General features: G+C 38.1%; 1 protein-coding gene across 3 annotated transcripts in view; it reads right to left on the reverse strand.

The window, feature by feature from the left end:
- The window catches only part of LOC109085108 (tubulin polyglutamylase TTLL7-like), an 82456-nt gene that overhangs the window by 62982 nt on the left and 1991 nt on the right, over window positions 1-17483 (reverse strand). For 2 of the 3 annotated variants that reach the window (XM_042733377.1, XM_042733375.1), the window contains exons 2-4: window positions 11006-11078; window positions 5712-5974; window positions 2605-2739 (exon numbers count right to left, since the gene is read on the reverse strand). In XM_042733377.1, the coding sequence (XP_042589311.1) occupies window positions 2605-2739; window positions 5712-5736 (160 nt within the window). In that variant the 5' untranslated portion in view covers window positions 5737-5974; window positions 11006-11078. The remainder of the gene's footprint in view (window positions 1-2604; window positions 2740-5711; window positions 5975-11005; window positions 11079-17483) is intronic. The other variant, XM_042733376.1, reaches the window with a different exon arrangement.

The following is a 17483-nucleotide window of genomic DNA, read 5'->3' on the forward strand; positions in this document are numbered from 1 at the left end:
TTAAGTATTTACATGTAAAAAGTAAACTTTCTTTCTTGGCTTCAGAAACCAAGAGACAGTGTAGATTTTCAAAAAATAAAATAGGTTTGCCACACAAACTATTATTTGAATTAATCCCTGAAAGAAAACCCTTTTTAGGGGCTGTTTACACAGAACCCACCAATTCACTATTTCAACAAATTAGGATATGGTGACATGCCAATCAGCTAATCAACTCTAAACACCTGCAAAGGTTTCCTGAGCCTTCAAAATGGTCTCTCAGTTTGGTTCACTAGGCTACACAATCATGGGGAAGACTGCTGATCTGACAGTTGTCCAGAAGACAATCATTGACACCCTTCACAAGGAGGGTAAGCCACAAACATTCATTGCAAAAGAAGCCGTGTTGAAAGTTGAGTGGAAGGAAAAAGTGTGGAAGAAAAAGATGCACAACCAACCGAGAGAACCGCAGCCTTATGAGGATTGTCAAGCAAAATCGATCAAGAATTTGAGTGAACTTCACAAGGAATGGACTGAGGCTGGGGTCAAGGCATCAAGACCCACTACACACAGACGTGTCAAGGAATTTGGCTACAGTTGTTGTATTCCTCTTGTTAAGCCAGACAACGTCAGAGGCATCTTACCTGGGCTAAGGAGAAGAAGAACTGGACTGCACTGTTGCCCAGTGGTCCAAAGTCCTCTTTTCAGATGAGAGCAAGTTTTGTATTTCATTTGGAAACCAAGATACTAGAGTCTGGAGGAAGGGTGGAGAAGCTCATAGCCCAAGTTGCTTGAAGTCCAGTGTAAAGTTTCCACAGTCTGTGATGATTTGGGGTGCAATGTCATCTGCTGGTGTTGGTCCATTGTGTTTTTTGAAAACCAATGTCATTGCACCCGTTTACCAAGAAATTTTGGAGCACTTCATGCTTCCTTCTGCTGACCAGCTTTCTGAAGATGCTGATTTCATTTTCCAGCAGGATTTGTCACCTGCCCACAATGCCAAAAGCACCAAAAGTTGGTTAAATGACCATGGTGTTGGTGTGCTTGACTGGCCAGCAAACTCGCCAGACCTGAACCCCGTAGAGAATCTATGGGGTATTGTCAAGAGGAAAATGGGAAACAAGAGACCAAAAAATGTAGATGAGCTGTCAAAGAAACCTGGGCTTCCATACCACCTCAGCAGTGCCACAAACTGATCATGTCCATGCCACGCCGAATTGAGGCAGTAATTAAAGCAAGAGGAGCCCCTACCAAGTATTGAGTACATGTACAGTAAATGAACATACTTTCCAGAAGGCCAACAATTCACTAAAAATGTTTTTTTTTTTTTTGGTTTTTGTACTTATGAAGTATTGTAATTTGTTGAGATAGTGAATTGGTGGGTTTTTGTTAAATGTGAAAATCATCACAATTAAAAGAATCAAAGACTTAAACTTCAGTATGTGTGCACTGCATTTATTTAATACACAAGTTTCACAGTTTGAGTTGAATTACTGAAATAAATGAACTTTTCCACGACATTCTAATTTATTGAGGTGTGTGTGTGTGTGTGTGTGTTATAGTGAGGGTAAGACAGGTGTTGTGGGAAGTTGAACAAGAACAGGTTTCTTGTCTTGCTCCGACAGAAAAGAGAAAAAAACTACACTGAAAAACTGAATATCAAAGCCCTTGAATTCAGACATTATTGACACACTTCTTAAAGTGTGTGAAACCCTTGAAAGTACACCACACGCTATAAGTTACAAGTATACAAGTTATACAATACATTAGATATACAGTATTAGAGATATTTAACTGAAGTTATTTCATACCACTGTACCTTATGTCGTCATGGGACGCTAGCTTTGTTAGCACTTTATGTGTAGTAATTGAGTGTATTAGCCACACATGGGCTATAGGTCGTGTTTTGCTCAGTAAATGAGAGAATGCTAAAATAATCAGACAGACAATATGTTGAGGTTTAAATTCATATATTTAAGACATGTGAGATGCATTGAATATGTGTGGTAAAGATATGATTTTGTATGATTTTGTCATGGTTTATTCAAGTGTTAATGATTTATAGGGTGTGTGTATAATGTGTATAGATGTCTTACTGAAACGTTTCCTGACTAAAAAAGGCACTTAAAGTACTTGGAAAGTAAATAATGTCAATTTCAGCTTTGTGTTTGCAAGGCCGTAGGTTGTGTGTGTATGCATGTGTGTGTGTACTGGTATTCCCTACTGTATGTTATGGAGACCAAATGTCCCCAAAAGATAGTAATACCAGTAAATGTTGTCCTTGAAGGGGCATTTTTCCCCATGAGAAAAACCAGCTTATAAATCAAACAAAAAGTTTTTTTTGAAAATCTAAATATTCTGAAAGTTTTTCTTTGGGGAGTAGGAAACAGTTTTTACAGTAAAAAAAAAACATCACACCTTCGAAAAGTCCACAGACAACATGTAAAACCAACGTGTGTGTGTGCGTGTGTGTGTGTGTGTGTGTGTGTGTGTGTGTGTGTGTGTGTGTGTGTGTGTGTGTGTGTGTGTGTGTGATTTCTTTTTTCCTCTGTCTCTGGATAAATAATTGTATGTGTTCTGTATAAATTAGCAAATTTTACATAAATAATAGAATGTTTTTCCTACCAATCTCATATTTTGTTCCAGCAACGTTGGCTGTGATGAAACCCTTCTTCTTCTTCTTGGTGTGGACCTTCCTTTTTACTCCATTCTGATTGGACAGTGTTGGTGGCATGTTCATGGGGGACGTTCCTTGATCGTCTGTATAATAATAAAAAACATACCAATAACCAACTATATAATAACCATAATTGTCACACATAATTTTAAGGTCCAATTCCCACTATTAATAAACCATTAATTATGACTTTTGCCTCAATAAACTACTAATTTGTTGCTTATTAATAGTTAGTAAGGTGAATGTCAAGTTCGGGCATTGGGTAGGATTAGGGATGTAGAATAAGGTAATGCAGAATATGTGCTTTATAAGTACTAATTAACAGTAAATATATTAATAATAGGCATGCTTATAAGCAACTAATTAATAGTGAGAATTGGTCCCTATACTGAAGTGTTACCACTGTTTTTGATATATTTAACACTTTAGTATTAAAGTGCCCCTATTATGGGTTATGAAAAGTTCATATTTTGGTTTTGGGATTCCCCAACAACAGGTTGCCATGCATGTAAGATCAAAAAACACTTTCATTGTCTTATAATGTGCATTTATTTTTCCCTTACTTGTTCAATGACTCCCAAAAGATTCGCTCAACGATTCATTTTTCCAAACCCCTCCTTTGCGTGCAACCTGCGGTGATTGGTCTCATTTTCATTTCATCATGCCTGTAATGCCTGATAAAGCATTTTTTTGTGAGCACAGTGCTGCTTTGTGTACAGAGTTAACGGGTCATTTTTACCCCTATTTTTACCGCTCCAAAAGTGGCACCTAGTGGCAAAGAATGAATTTGCATTTTCATTCAGACCAACAGGAAAATAGACCCAATTCGCATACAATCCATCCTAAATAGTATTCGAAAATAGAATTAGTATGTCCTACATCATAGTATGTTGGAAAGAGTATGCCAAAGATTCCCGGATAGTCTAATACTTGAGATTCAAATTCGAAGCGCAGATCGATGCGCACTCTAATGGCTAATATTGCCCACAACTAGGGTTGCAAAATTCTTGGAATTTTCAAGACTGGAAACTTTCCATGGGAATGAACGGGAATATATAGGAAATGGGAATAAACTGAAAATGCAGTCGCACCTGGCCCCATTCTTTGAGGAAGCCCCACTCCCTACCTCGCACCGGGCCCCACGTCAGCTAAGGACAGTACTGCTAGTAAATACCAAAAAGTGTTTATACAGTAGCTAGCTAGCCGGTAAATAAAGATATGAAAAATCTAAGCGAGTTAGCACTATTTCATTGACAATTTATGAGGTATGTGCTCTTACTGCTAGCCAGATTTCTGTTATCATACAGAAGTACAGTACTGGTCAAAAGTTTGGACACATTACTATTTTTAAAGTTTTTAAACATTGCATATCTTTTGCTCATCAAGCCTTTATCTATTTGATCAAAAATGCAGAACAAAACAGTAATATTGTGCAGTAATACCAATATTACAATTTAAAATAATGGTTTTCTGTTTTAATGTTGCTTCCTCATTTGTAAGTCGCTTTGGATAAAAGCGTCTGCTAAATGACTAAATGTAAATGTAAATGTAAATAGAATATACTTTAAAACAATGTATTTCTGTGATGCAAAGCTGAATTTTACATCATTACTCTAGTCTTCAGTGTCACACAATTCTCCAGAAATCATTCTAATATGCTTATTTATTATCAATTTTGAAAACAGTTGTGCTGCTTAATATAAATATATAAACTGTTTCCAAAATAAATAAATTAATACTTGTGTTAAATTAATAATAAGTAATAGTAAAGACTTATATTGTTAGAAAAGATTTCTAAATTCATTCCCATAAATTCCCCAAAATTCCCACAAATTCCTGGTAAGTTTCAAACTCAACATTCCCCAGATGAAGTTCCCATGGAAGGTTTCTGGAAAATTTACGGTAATTTTCCACCCCTTTGCAACCCTGTGGACACAGTGGACGAGGATTCGATTAGAACTACGAACACGCATAAAAAGTGTTTAAAAACTACAAACATATACGGATATGCTAGACCGACGGACAGGCAGAGAAAGGGGTTTGAGTGATTAATAATCAATGTCTAACCTGATTAAAAAGATTTAATTAATGTTATGCGCCTTACATTTCATCTGCAGCAACATTGTGAACTTTTATAAAGCCATGTTTGGTCATTAACTTTTAAATGTATCATTATTCATACATAAAGAGAGTTCTCAGCATGATAGACCCGTGACTGGCAGATCAACGTGCCTCTTCATTTCTCTCCAATACAGTAGGAAACTGAATTAAACGAAATGTGGATTTTTTTTAACTGTGACAAGATGATTACAGTGCAGTTTAAACAGTGACATAATGCATGTAACTAAGCTACAGAGTGTCCGTAAAAGACGCAGTTTTGGTCAAGCATTGGTCAAGTTTTCCCAGGTCTGCGTGGGCAACAAGTGGGTGGGCAATATGCTAATTTTTATGTTGACATCAACATGAAACGGCTTGGGAGTTTTTTTTTAAAACGGCCCATTTCAATGATTCAGAGTCGACTCTTTCTTTTGAGAGACAATAACTCTATACACGGTGCACTTTCAGATTTAAAACTGCAGGATGTTTTCATTCACTTAGAGCTGTGTTACACACTGCATGAAAGGTAATTTTCAAAAATCCATAATAGGGGCACTTTAAGAAACACACTTCAACACCTACTAGAATGTCTACTTCAACAAAGAGCTGGTGGGCATTAGGGATGTTATTCTAACAATAAGAATGTTTCACCAACACAGACGTTCCAGAGACAAAAAAGATAACAGTGTGCCAAGCAGAGTTTCTTACAGAGCTTTGTGTTTTCTGTTCTTAAATCACTCTCCCTCGAGGAAACTTAAAGGAAGCACACTGTATGTCTCAAGATCATTGCGCTATCAGATAATCTCTCTTCTGAGCTCACTCAGGGTACAGCTGTGCTTGCCTGCAGTCGTGAATATTTGACTATTTGTGAACAGCCATGGTGGGCATGTAGAGTGGGCTCTGGTTTTCTGGATGGACTTTTGGGGTCACTGTTGTCAAACTGTTTTATCAAACTTACCTCCATCATTGGGGGGTGAGGGCATATCTCAAACAGCTGATCTCTCACTACCCAGCCTCAGAGACTTATGAGGCACGGTTTGGCACCAGTCTACTTCCTCCTCGCTGTCTTTGTGGCAAGAGTTTTAGGAGGTGGCACTATCATCTGTCCACTTAGATCACGTGACAGAGGATGGGCCGAAGGTCGGTTGTAGACTGTATACCCTGAAGGAAAGAGGTCAGGGCTTCTCCACAGAACCACAGATGGGCAGATAGACAAGGTGTCTGAGGAAGACAGAAAGAGAAACAGCAAGATTGGTAATGTCAGAAAAAGAAGAAGCGCTGGAGGGAACTGCACAGTCTGGCCAAACGGTTGTTGTGTCACTCAAACCTATCAGTGCCGCTGACAGCAGGTTTCACCTCACTGATCAGCTCTTACCGCCTGACGGGGGCTTCGGCAGATGAGGGTCTGTCTGCTGCTTGTCAAGCAAACACAACATTAGCGCCACTGCATCATCAGTCTGTGAGATTTCTCCATGTTTAACATTCTAATGTTCGCTTTACATGTCTGTAATCTGTCACGCAGCAAAGCAGATGTCTAAAAGCTAGTGTTCTGTGATATACCAATACTAGAAAGGTATTGATACCTTGCTGGTAAAAAATGGTATGTTTCCTCATTGTATTACTACCGACACTTTAAGTAAGAAACCATTTTTATAAAAGTTGTGTTGTCTGAGTGATAAAGAAATATGCACTAGTTACATTCAACACAATTTCCAAAAAGAGTACATTTCACATTAAAGCACTGTGTCGTTTTTGCCAAAAATCCATGTGATCTATGACGTCTGAAGCTATGTTAGCCTAAAAAAAAAATGTGTGAGTGCTAAAATATCTGGTTCAAAAGGAGCGAGTCCCAGCACAGTTTTCCTTACTCTTATACAATATCATAATTTTATATGAAGCCCAAATGAACTTTGCATATTAAATATAGTTAAATAAAAATTTTGTCAGGTATTGTATCGAAGTCATAATTTTTGGAAATTGTGACAACACCACTAACAGCATAACAGGTTCTCGAAAAACGAATGCAGAAAAAACATCACACTCAACAACAAAGCAGTATTTTCTTTTGACAGAAGGATGACAAATGATAACTAAGGCTGGTTGATATACTTATTATTCATCACATATTTATAATGGCTTTGCTACAAACAAGTTCCATGAATCAGTTGAAATTCAATCATTCTTTTGATCACTCAAGGATATCCACGTTGTGTAGCCTAACAAAATGGTTTAGTATTTATTCATATTTATGTAAGTAAATTTTACTATATTTAAGTATATATTCAGTGTTATTTAAAAAAAAAAAAAATAATAATAATAATAATAATAATAAAAAAAATGAAAAACAATGTTTAACTATTTCTTAATGTAATGTCTTTTAAAAATCTTCCTTTTGTCTTTTGATTGTCAAAAACAGCGGTTCTTAATCCTGGTCCTCTTGTCGCCCCACTCTGCACATTTTGTAAGTTTCTCTTATCGCTTCAGAGGTTTGTTCCATTTAAGTCAAGTCAAGTCACCTTTATTTATATAGCGCTTTTAACAATACAGATTGTGTCAAAGCACTTTACAATATTAAATAGGAAAATAGTGTGTCAATAATGCAAAATGACAATAGTAAACACTCATTTTTCAGATAAAGTCAACTAAACATATAAATAATAAATGTCAACAACCAGTTCAGTTCAGTTTAAATGGTAATCTGTGCAATTAAGTCGACGATATCGCTGGAAATTAAGTGTCCCCAACTAAGCAAGCCAGAGGCGACAGTGGCAAGGAACAAAACTCCATCGGTGACAGAATGGAGAAAAAACCTTGGGAGAAACCAGGCTCAGTCAGGGGGTCAGTTCTCCTCTGGCCAGATGAAACCAGCAGTTCAATTCCAGGCTGCAGCAAGTCACATTGTGCAGAGGACTCAACTGGTTCCTGTGGTCTTGTCCCGGTGGGAGTCTAGGAGACGAGGTCTTCACTGGGGATCTGTCTGATTAAACTGTAAGTGCCCTGCGAAGTGGACATCACAGGATATTCCGCCATGATTCCAGTCCAAAAGGAGCATGTATTTTCAATTAAAAGGACATTAATGTGTGCAAAACGTGACTACTATGCAAATCACATGATTACAGTTAACCCTTCACACTTCTGTAGTACATTTTGTTTGTGTGTGAAGACACTGCAGGTAGTGGCGTAGCACACATCCGTGTTCTTAAGTGAAGTAAACTTCAGCCGATTTCCTGTTTGCAGAGAGTAGAGAGCAGTGAACACTGTGTAAGGACCATGTCAATAGGAACACAGTTCCAGGGCCGTCGCTAGCGGGATGAAAGGTGGTGACAATTATAGGGGCCTAAGGCTGTGGGGAGGCCCTGCAACTACCCGAGACCAGCATGAAATACGCTCATGACAGTCGATGGGCCACTGTTGCATGTCGTCATGAAAGCTTATCATTTGCATGTGTTTTTAAGCCTTGCCAATTAAAACATTGGAGCAAGGAAAACTCCACTATTTTTGAAAATAGGCTCATTTTCCAACTACCCTAGAGTTAAACAGTTGAGTTTTACCATTTTCGAATACATTTATCCGATCTACAGTTCTGGCGGTAGCACTTTTTGCTGCAGCTTAGCATAGATCATTGAATCTGATTAGACCGATAGCAAAGTATACACTACCATTCGAAGTTCGGGGTACAGTAAAAACCGTAATATTGAGGAAACATTTTCGCTCAAGAAACATTTCATATCAGTGTTGAAAGCAGTTGTGCTGCTTAGGTTTTTTTTCACAAAAAGATGTGAAAGAACTCAACTGAGTACTCATGCTGTTTTCAGATGTGCAAACACCGAACTGATTTCTCCTTTGCGTCTTTTATGCAACTGAATGAACAAATACACCTCATCAATTTAAACATTCAAGCACAAAAAATTCAGCACCAGCTGCATGTATCATTATATTGGATGCATTGTCTCTAAAAGTGACCGTATCTAATTTACTAGCTCCTGTTGGTGTCCTTAATATTAATACAAGAAATTAAAAGAGAGAAAATCACTCACTCCTCTTGACTGAATTACTTTGTAGTTTTAACAAGAATAAATCTATATTTAATTTATACAGTGAGGACTAGCAATGATATTTTACATTTGATTATTCTGTTTCTGTACTTTACCTTGAAAAAACTAAAACATTGTTTAATTTGTATCTTATTTCTATTTATTTATTAGTTGTCTATTTACACAATTTCAAACAGGGCCAACATCTTGCACCGGGGCCCCATGATCCCCAGCTACGTCCTTGCACAGTTCATTCATGGACTTCTCTTCTAATGAACTAGTGATTTGAATCAGGGGTGTTAAACAAGAGAGACATGCAAAAATACCAACCGCTGGTCAAAATGAAGGGGAAAAAACTACATCCCCCAGCCCTACACATAACTCAAGCAATGATGGTGACTTGCTACTAATATCACTCATAACTTAACTTAAATGACAATAAATGAACATTCATTCTAATATACAACCTTGCAAGTGACTTCTTCACATATCAGGATATCTTAAAATATCTCAAAATATGTTAAGAAATTCTTTACAGTACATTTTTACAAAACAAGATGGTATACAGATTAAAATTTTTTTTTAAAAAAATTACAATAAGTAAACATCTGTAAAATGTGCATGTGCTCTTGTACTGATTGCGATGTAAGTGACTTTGGATAAAAACATACCATGTGGACACATGTACATGAAATGCTCTGAAAAATGGTGCACAGTACATGAAAAGGTTTTTATTCTGTTTTTGTGAAAGAATAATTTTTACCTTTTTTTAACTGTCTTTGGCAAGGTTTTTATTTTATTTTATTATTATTATTAAATGTTCCTGGTTTTAATTAAATGTTCAACTATTTTCAATGTTACTTTATGACAACCCAGATGGCAAAATATAATACAACACTGACTTCTGGTGGTGTGTTTGTAAAGTGCATTGCACATACTGATTCCACACAAATGGACATATAAAAGACACATAAACAGATCACAAACAAAGAACAAAACAAAACAAAATGATTGATTTATAGATTGCAGCTATAAATAATTGTATTACCAGTGTCTCATATGCATCTCCTGTGACCACTTGTGAATGGATTTTGGGAAGAGGGTCTCTGATTTTGTTACTACAAACATCACATAGTAGTAAAGTGCTTTGCTGAAGTTGTTTTTCTTCAAACACATAAGATATGCTTCCAAATTGTAATATCTCTGCAAATATGCCATTTAACTGTTTTATTCTGTAAAAAGTTAACTTCAAGAGCTGAGTCACTGCTAGATTGATAGGTTGTGCCCTACATTAGGTGGTCCTCTGATGTTGTCCTGGACATGATTAAATCACAAAGCATTTTGATCCCATTTACACCTACACTAACTTACAACAGCTTCAAAATTGACTCATCCAGTCATATTTATAATGTATGTTGTCTTTTACTTTAAACTTTATTCTATTCTCTAAAGCTATTTTCTATGTATACCAGGCTTAATACTCATTTATAATTTGAATAATTTAATGTTTTGGTTTAATTCGATGAAGTTCCCAAAAACAAGAAAGTTAGTTAGTTATGGAGTTATGGAATGTTTGATTCAGCATCTCTATGAATATCAAAGCCTAAATCTGATTTTTAGATGCCATATTTCTCATACCTATAAATACTTTAGCATTGAAGCATCTGATTCATTCTAGTCACAATCGGTTTTTACATCTTTTATAGTAAAACATTGGATTAAATGCTGCTGTTCATCACTATGTTTTCAATTTAGTTAAATTGATGAATTATTAATTATATCATTGGACAGTTATAGATGTTAAAATAAAGATATTGCCCTCTTAAGTAGCTTAAGTGTAGTTGTGGTAAACTGTTTTGAAAAGCGCCCGTTTCAAACTTGACTGTAGCTGTAGTTTTAACCTTAAATTATGAGTAGCTTGTAGTTGATAAGCTACAATTTCAAAGTATCTTCCCCGTCACTGATCAGACCGATTATTAATGTTTTATTTTAGGGCTCTGAGGGTTTTTATATATATATAACTATTTAGTTTGTTGTGACTGGATGCTGAATAGTTTTCTTCTGATTAATAAATCTTAAACATTGTTTTATCTCTCTAAAGTCCCCTTACTGAAGGAAAAGTAAATACACTACGTATGAAATGTCATATGTCCAAGTTGTTCATTTATTTGCTTCAGTGCTTCATTCAGAAAGGTTAAGTTTCTGGGCTCTGACTCACCCTTCAGAAGTACGGTCTCGGGACGACCCACAAACTGCAGAACTACTGAGAAAATCCTGTCACCATTGTGTTCCTGAAATTAGATCAGTGCAAAACACTGCAACAAAATATTTGCATAAAAAGTATCTGCTTTATCAATACAGTTTCCAAATTATGAAATACTAATGCAATTAGAACAGTCGCTAAAAGAGACGTTCAGGCAATTTATGAAGCTACAGTCAATCTGTTTCAGCACCAGACAGCAACACAATGACAGGCAGGCGTGTGTTTGATGAATGAGTGCTTGAGTAATCTCCTGCTATCATGCATCACCCTGACAGCTCCACCACCCACAATCCACTCACTATTTATTTCCTCTGAGACATCGCATCACTTCCTGCTAACACCTCTCTCAGCTGTAGAGGGAGTCAGAGAGCACACACTATTTCCTTTTTCTATCTCACATTGGCTTTTGCTTTTCTAAACCTACATTTTTTAAACGTTTTATTTTGAACTGCTACCAATCGTGCCAGATTGCATAATGTCAGGTTTAAGGTAGGGTTTAGTGAACGTTTTATTGGAAAATACACAAGTCCAGACCAATACTTAGGTTACTTTTTCAAAACTCTTCACACAGTTATCCATCCCAATTTTCAGCTTTTTCAACATTCGCACAGCAGTGAATTTCACATTCAAAATGCACTACAACTACCAAAACACCAGGTTGTATGCAGTTTTGTATGATGTAAGGTTGTGCAGCTGTATCTAATATATTGTGTTTTTGATATTATCCCCATTTACAATATTGTTTAAATGTATTTTCTTCTAAAAATTCTGTAAAATAAAATATTTATTTCATCAATGACTTTTGATATGCTCTTTTATCATGTTTTACTGGTTTACTTGTTTTGCATGGCTTTTATCAGTTTGTTTTGATAACATAAGTGTAATTGTGAATAATATATGCAACTATGCAGTTGAGGGATACTATTACAGTGAGAATATTGTACCCAGTATTATAATATTATAATATTTAACCCAATGTTCTTAAAGCATGCTTAACATTAAACACTTTAAAGAAGATAATGAGTTTTATGTGAGTCAGTTGCAATGTCAGGTGCTGACATGCTTGTGCTGTCAGATGGTGTGCCCAGCAAATAATTTGCTCAAAAATTTTATATTTATAAGTAACTGTCCACAGGATTATTGTAACGTAATGAGAACATATTTAAAGGGATAGTTCACCAAAAAATGTTTATTCTGTCATTAATTACTCACACTCATGTCATTCCAAACCCGTAAGACCTTTGTTTAACTTCAGAAAGCAAATTAAGATATTTTTGATGAAATCCGAGAGCTTTCTGACCCTCCATAGACACAACTAAAATGTTCCCAGGCCTAGAAACGTAGTAAGATGGACATCTGTAAAATGGTCCATGTGACATCAGTGGTTTAACCATAATTTTATGAAGATACGAGAATACATTTTGTGCACAAAGAAAACAAAAATAGCGACTTTATCCAACATTTCTTCTCCTCCGTGCACCGTCTGCCATCATTAAACCAAAGTGTCATTATTCTGATCTGCAAATTTACTATAAACAGACTGACTATAACAAACTTGCTTAGCAGGATTCTTTGCAAACTGTGTTGAGTTGAGCGGTGTTATTTTGAAAGGAGCAAGGAGTGGATTTTCACTCGCTCAAAGAGTGCTCCACTACCGCTCCACAATGAGCACGTGCCAACGGCCTATAATATAACTGCATATTTAGCAAGACGTCACGTTAAATATATTTAGCTAGCTTTATACAGATGGATCACTCAAATCAGAAAGAATGTGAAGGTTATGATGACCGCAATGGACATGAGTCTCAAGTTATAGCTCTCAAGGAATTTGGTGTTCCTTATATTCTGAATATTTTCCATTGAAACATGATTTAAACAGGTACAACACTTATTCACACGCAATTGCTCTCTCAATAATGCATTCAAACAAACTTAATCTTATAGTGCTACTTCATCTGATTTCCAATTCAGAAAATCTGTAAGAAATACAGGGATCTGTAGATAAAATAACTGACAAAAACGTACTGTTATTTTAATCCTTCACAAAGAAAATTTACACTGCAAAAAGCAGCAATAATACCTTTTAATGTTGACAAACGTGCATGTGGTAGGAAAAAAGTTTGCACACAATAGTTCCAATAACCACTTTGAAACTACTCTTCTACGATTTTATTTATATTTCTTTTAATATATGTTATGAACAAAACTTCTGTGATATTTCAAAACTTATGTAAATTTTCGGTGTTTCTGATATCAGTGAGTGAGGACTGGTATATGGTAATAATATGGTAATTGGTAACTCTGCCTGAAATCAGGGAGGTTACTAACTGAAATTTAAGTCATATCCTCTATTTATCAACACTGTCACTAATGCTAATTAAATTTGGAAAATGTTAAAGTGAAGTGAAGTGAAGTGATGTGAAGTGATGTGTAGCCAAGTATGGTGTCCCATACTCGGAATTTGCTCTGCATTTAACCCATCCAAGTGCACACACACAGAAGTGAACACACACACAACATGCACACACACCTAGAGCAGTGGGCAGCCAATACTGCGGCGCCCGGGGAGCAGTTGGGGGTTCAGTGCCTTGCTCAAAGGTCTCACCTCAGTCGTGGTATTGAAGGTGGAGAGAGTGCTGGTTATTCACTCCCCCCACCTACAATTCCTGCCGGACCTGAGACTCTAAGTCATCATCATTAGGCCACGACTGCCCCCTCTCTCCACATGCTCCACATCTCTGAGTTTACAAGAGGGAATCAATTCAAAAGTTGTTTTAAAAATGCTTTTTGAACACTACCAAGCTTCGTACGATAACTGTTGCACTTTTATCACTGAAATGCTGGAAACTGTTAAAAGAATAATATTATGTCACCACTCCAGTGAGTGGGAGCTGTTGAGAAGAAAAAGAAAAAAGGAGAACAAAATCGCATAACCTTCTGAAATTAATATGGTATGCAATACATTTTTTTTATATTTATTATATAATGTAGGGTTTGCAAAACTAATAATTCTACTAGTCAAACAAGTGGCCAGGTCAAATATAACTTTTGTAAATACTAGTTTGCTAATTACTAGTTTAACTTAATTCTGCTTATTTCCACAGTTTTTTTTTTCCTTCACTCAAGAAGGTAACTGATCATGTCTTCATAGATGCTTTTTGAGAACTGTTCACTCTCTCAAAACTAAACTAACCATTACCCAATCCCTTAATTGTGTGCCAGACTTTCCCAGGCTTTTCTCCCTTGCAACAACTTATAGTTTCATTAAAACATTTCACAAATTGCTTACTGTCACAATACTGTGCTCTATAAGGAGGTGCACGATGCAGGATTAATCCTGTCTTTTAATATAATCCACACAGCAGGAGCTGCAATCGAGGAGCTGTGGTGGCACAACACGTAGAATAAAATAACCGAAAAGGACAGAACAGAAATGGGGATAATTTATACAAAAATTTGAGAGAGACTAATGACATAATTGAATGAACACAGGTGAACAGAATGACTAATCAGGGCAACTCAGGAACACAAGGTCAAAGGAACAAAAGACAGGAGATCAGGAACAGGAAAAAATACAACTAAAAGTCCTTGACCATTACAGTTTGTCCCCCTCCCGGAAGGCGCGTCCTTGCGCTTAAAAAAAGTCCAACTGAGGAGGGAGGTGGGGGCTCTGGAGGAAGTCTGGAGCTGGAGAAAGGCAGAAACAAAAAGAGTCCAAAAGACTCTATGGGGGAGTGGATAGGGGAGCCAGGATAGCAGCCTATGGTGGAGTCGACGGTGGGAGGAGCCCAGGATGGAGACACAGAGCCAGTGTGAGACAGAGGATCAGGAGGGCCAAGGTGGAACTGGTGGCTCAGGCAACCGAGGTGGAGGTGGGGATCCAGAAGACCATGGTGGAGCGACTGAGGATGAAGGTGGAGCCAAAGGGAAGGAGGAGCCTGACAGAGCCAGAGGGACAGAGCGGCAAGGTGAAGCTGGAGGAGTGGAGTCCCGAGGCGGCGGATGGTCGATGACTGACCAAGGCGGTGCCAGAGGGACGAGGGAACCTGGTGGAGCCAGTGGAATGACGGGCCACGGTGGGACGAGGGAGCTAGGATCCATGGCGGAGCCGATGGGTCAAAGGACTGAGGTGGAGTCCAGGACTCACAGGCTGGAGGCAGAGACATGGGATCATTATGCCTAGGCAGAGCTGGAGACTGGAAGTCCAGAGGCGGATCAGAGCGCCCAGATGGTACTGACTGAGGGTGAGCTGAGGGACTGACAGGCGTCAGTGGAGATGGGGCTGAGGAACTGGCTGGTTTTAGGAGAGGAGGCGGGAGAGGGAGGCTGGGTGGGAGCTTAAGAGACGCAGGAGAGGTGGAGGGAACCAGTGTAGACTCAGGAGATGTAGGAGAGCTGGACAGAACCAGCAGGTGGCTCATGAGACGAAGAAGACTCAGAACTGGGCATTACCTCCCCAAACTAGTCTATTATGTCCATCTGGAAAATGTCCATTAGTTCCTCACAATATCCAGTGGCCAGTTGCAGCTCACCCTCAGCGGTGGGAGTGTAGGCGTGGCTTCCTTCAAAGCCCTCGATCGCCACCAAAACTCCCTCGGGAACAGGCGATGTTGCCGGCTCATGCACCTAGTCAAAACGATCTTGAAGCTCAGGGACGATGATAGGCTCAGTCGCGGTTTTGCACGCTGGCCCTCGTGTCGTGGCAGGCCCAGGCTCTCCATCTGCGGAGGTGTCAGGCAATTTGGGTTGGGACAACAACAATTTTTCTCCAGAACCCACTCCACAAAAGCGTAGTGTTGGGGAAGCTACTCTGAAACTGTAGCTTGACCAGCTACAAGCTACTCATAAATTAGTTAAGATACAATAAAGCTACCCTTCTAAAAAAGTAGCTAGCTAAACTACAAGTTACTATCAAAAAGTAGCTAGCTACATTGAAACTACTTTCAATTTTTATTATTATTATTTTACAATTAACATTACAAATAACTAAATTTTTAATGAAGGATTATAATGAAGTAAAATATAATAAAGTTATAAGTAAAATATTTGAGGTTTAAAACATACTGTTATGAAAACATGATTTCAAAGAGTAGGGTGAATTCAGGTTGATTGGGACACTTTTCCAAGCCATTTCGATGACAAAGTGTCCCAATCATTTGATTTTGTAAACTATCCGATACACAATAAAATAAGCTACTGTATAGTTATATTAATCTTAAACTGACTGTCAACATGCAAAATTGCTACTAACGTAACATCAGTGCAAGAACAAAATGTATACAACTTAAACTGGATACGGAGGAGTACAAATGTACAAATTACAGTTGATTCATGTGAAATATCCTCTCCTGTACATCCTTTGCAATATCATACAACGATCTCTTGTCGGTGGAAAGACTGTAAAGCCGCACGATGCATGATATCAAAACAGATGGCGGTAATGATCAAATTTAGTTTGTGATCTAGACAGAAGACGCTGCATGCGCTGCTTCAATGCATTACAGGCTCGTGACTCATCAGAACGCAAAATGGAATGTAGCGTTTGGTCGAGCTACATCGCTACATGCTAGAAAAAGTAGTTAGCTACAGGAAAAGCTACACTGTTTTAAAAGTAGTGTTGTTACTGTTAAGCTACTGAAAAATTTAGTTACGCTAGTAGCGTCGCTATTTGTAGCTAGCTACTCGCCAACACTGCAAAAGTGGCGAAATTCTCCTGGGGACCTTTTCCTGGGAAGCATGCCTTGGACTGTTCGCTCAGGCTGGCGAGGTAGAAAACAGAAAGTCTTCCTGCTCGAGGGAGAGGAGCTAGATGGCTGGCAGGTCCATTCCGAAAGAGGGGAGGAAAAAGAAATGAAACAAAAGAAAAGGAAGAAAAACGCAGCTACAATCACTCACTTGAGGGTCGGTTATTCTGTCACAGTACTGTGCTCTCTAAGGAGGTGCACGATGCAGGAGTAATCCAATAAAGTATTTTAATCCGCACATCAAACACAAGGAATCAAGGAGCTGGGGTGGCACAAATGAGCTGATGAGTTGAATCAGGTGTGATAGATGATGGAGAAATACAAAATGTGCAGGGCTGGGAGTACTCCAGGACAGGTTTGAGTACCACTCCTCTAAACTATGTGACTTCATATTTCTTAGGCCGTGCCCACAGCAGCTGACTGACAGCTCTGCACTGTCATAGTTTCTGCCCTCAGTGGTTGTATTCTGTCCTCCATTTTCTCGCAGCTCATTTGAATTTAAAGCGATACACACCAAAACAGCTCTTTTGTAGGCATGCCCCAAAAATGTCAATACACGTTATAACAAATCAGTTCAGTTCTGTGTGAACCGGAAGTTGCTGCCGACTTTATTTAATTGTAGTGACGTATTTCCATCTGAAACGGAATATTGAATAGAGGGCATGGTTTTATGTTTGTGCTCCTCCTCT

The sequence above is a fragment of the Cyprinus carpio genome, chromosome B11 (assembly GCF_018340385.1).
Source record: "Cyprinus carpio isolate SPL01 chromosome B11, ASM1834038v1, whole genome shotgun sequence".
Classification (NCBI taxonomy): Eukaryota; Metazoa; Chordata; class Actinopteri; order Cypriniformes; family Cyprinidae; genus Cyprinus; species Cyprinus carpio.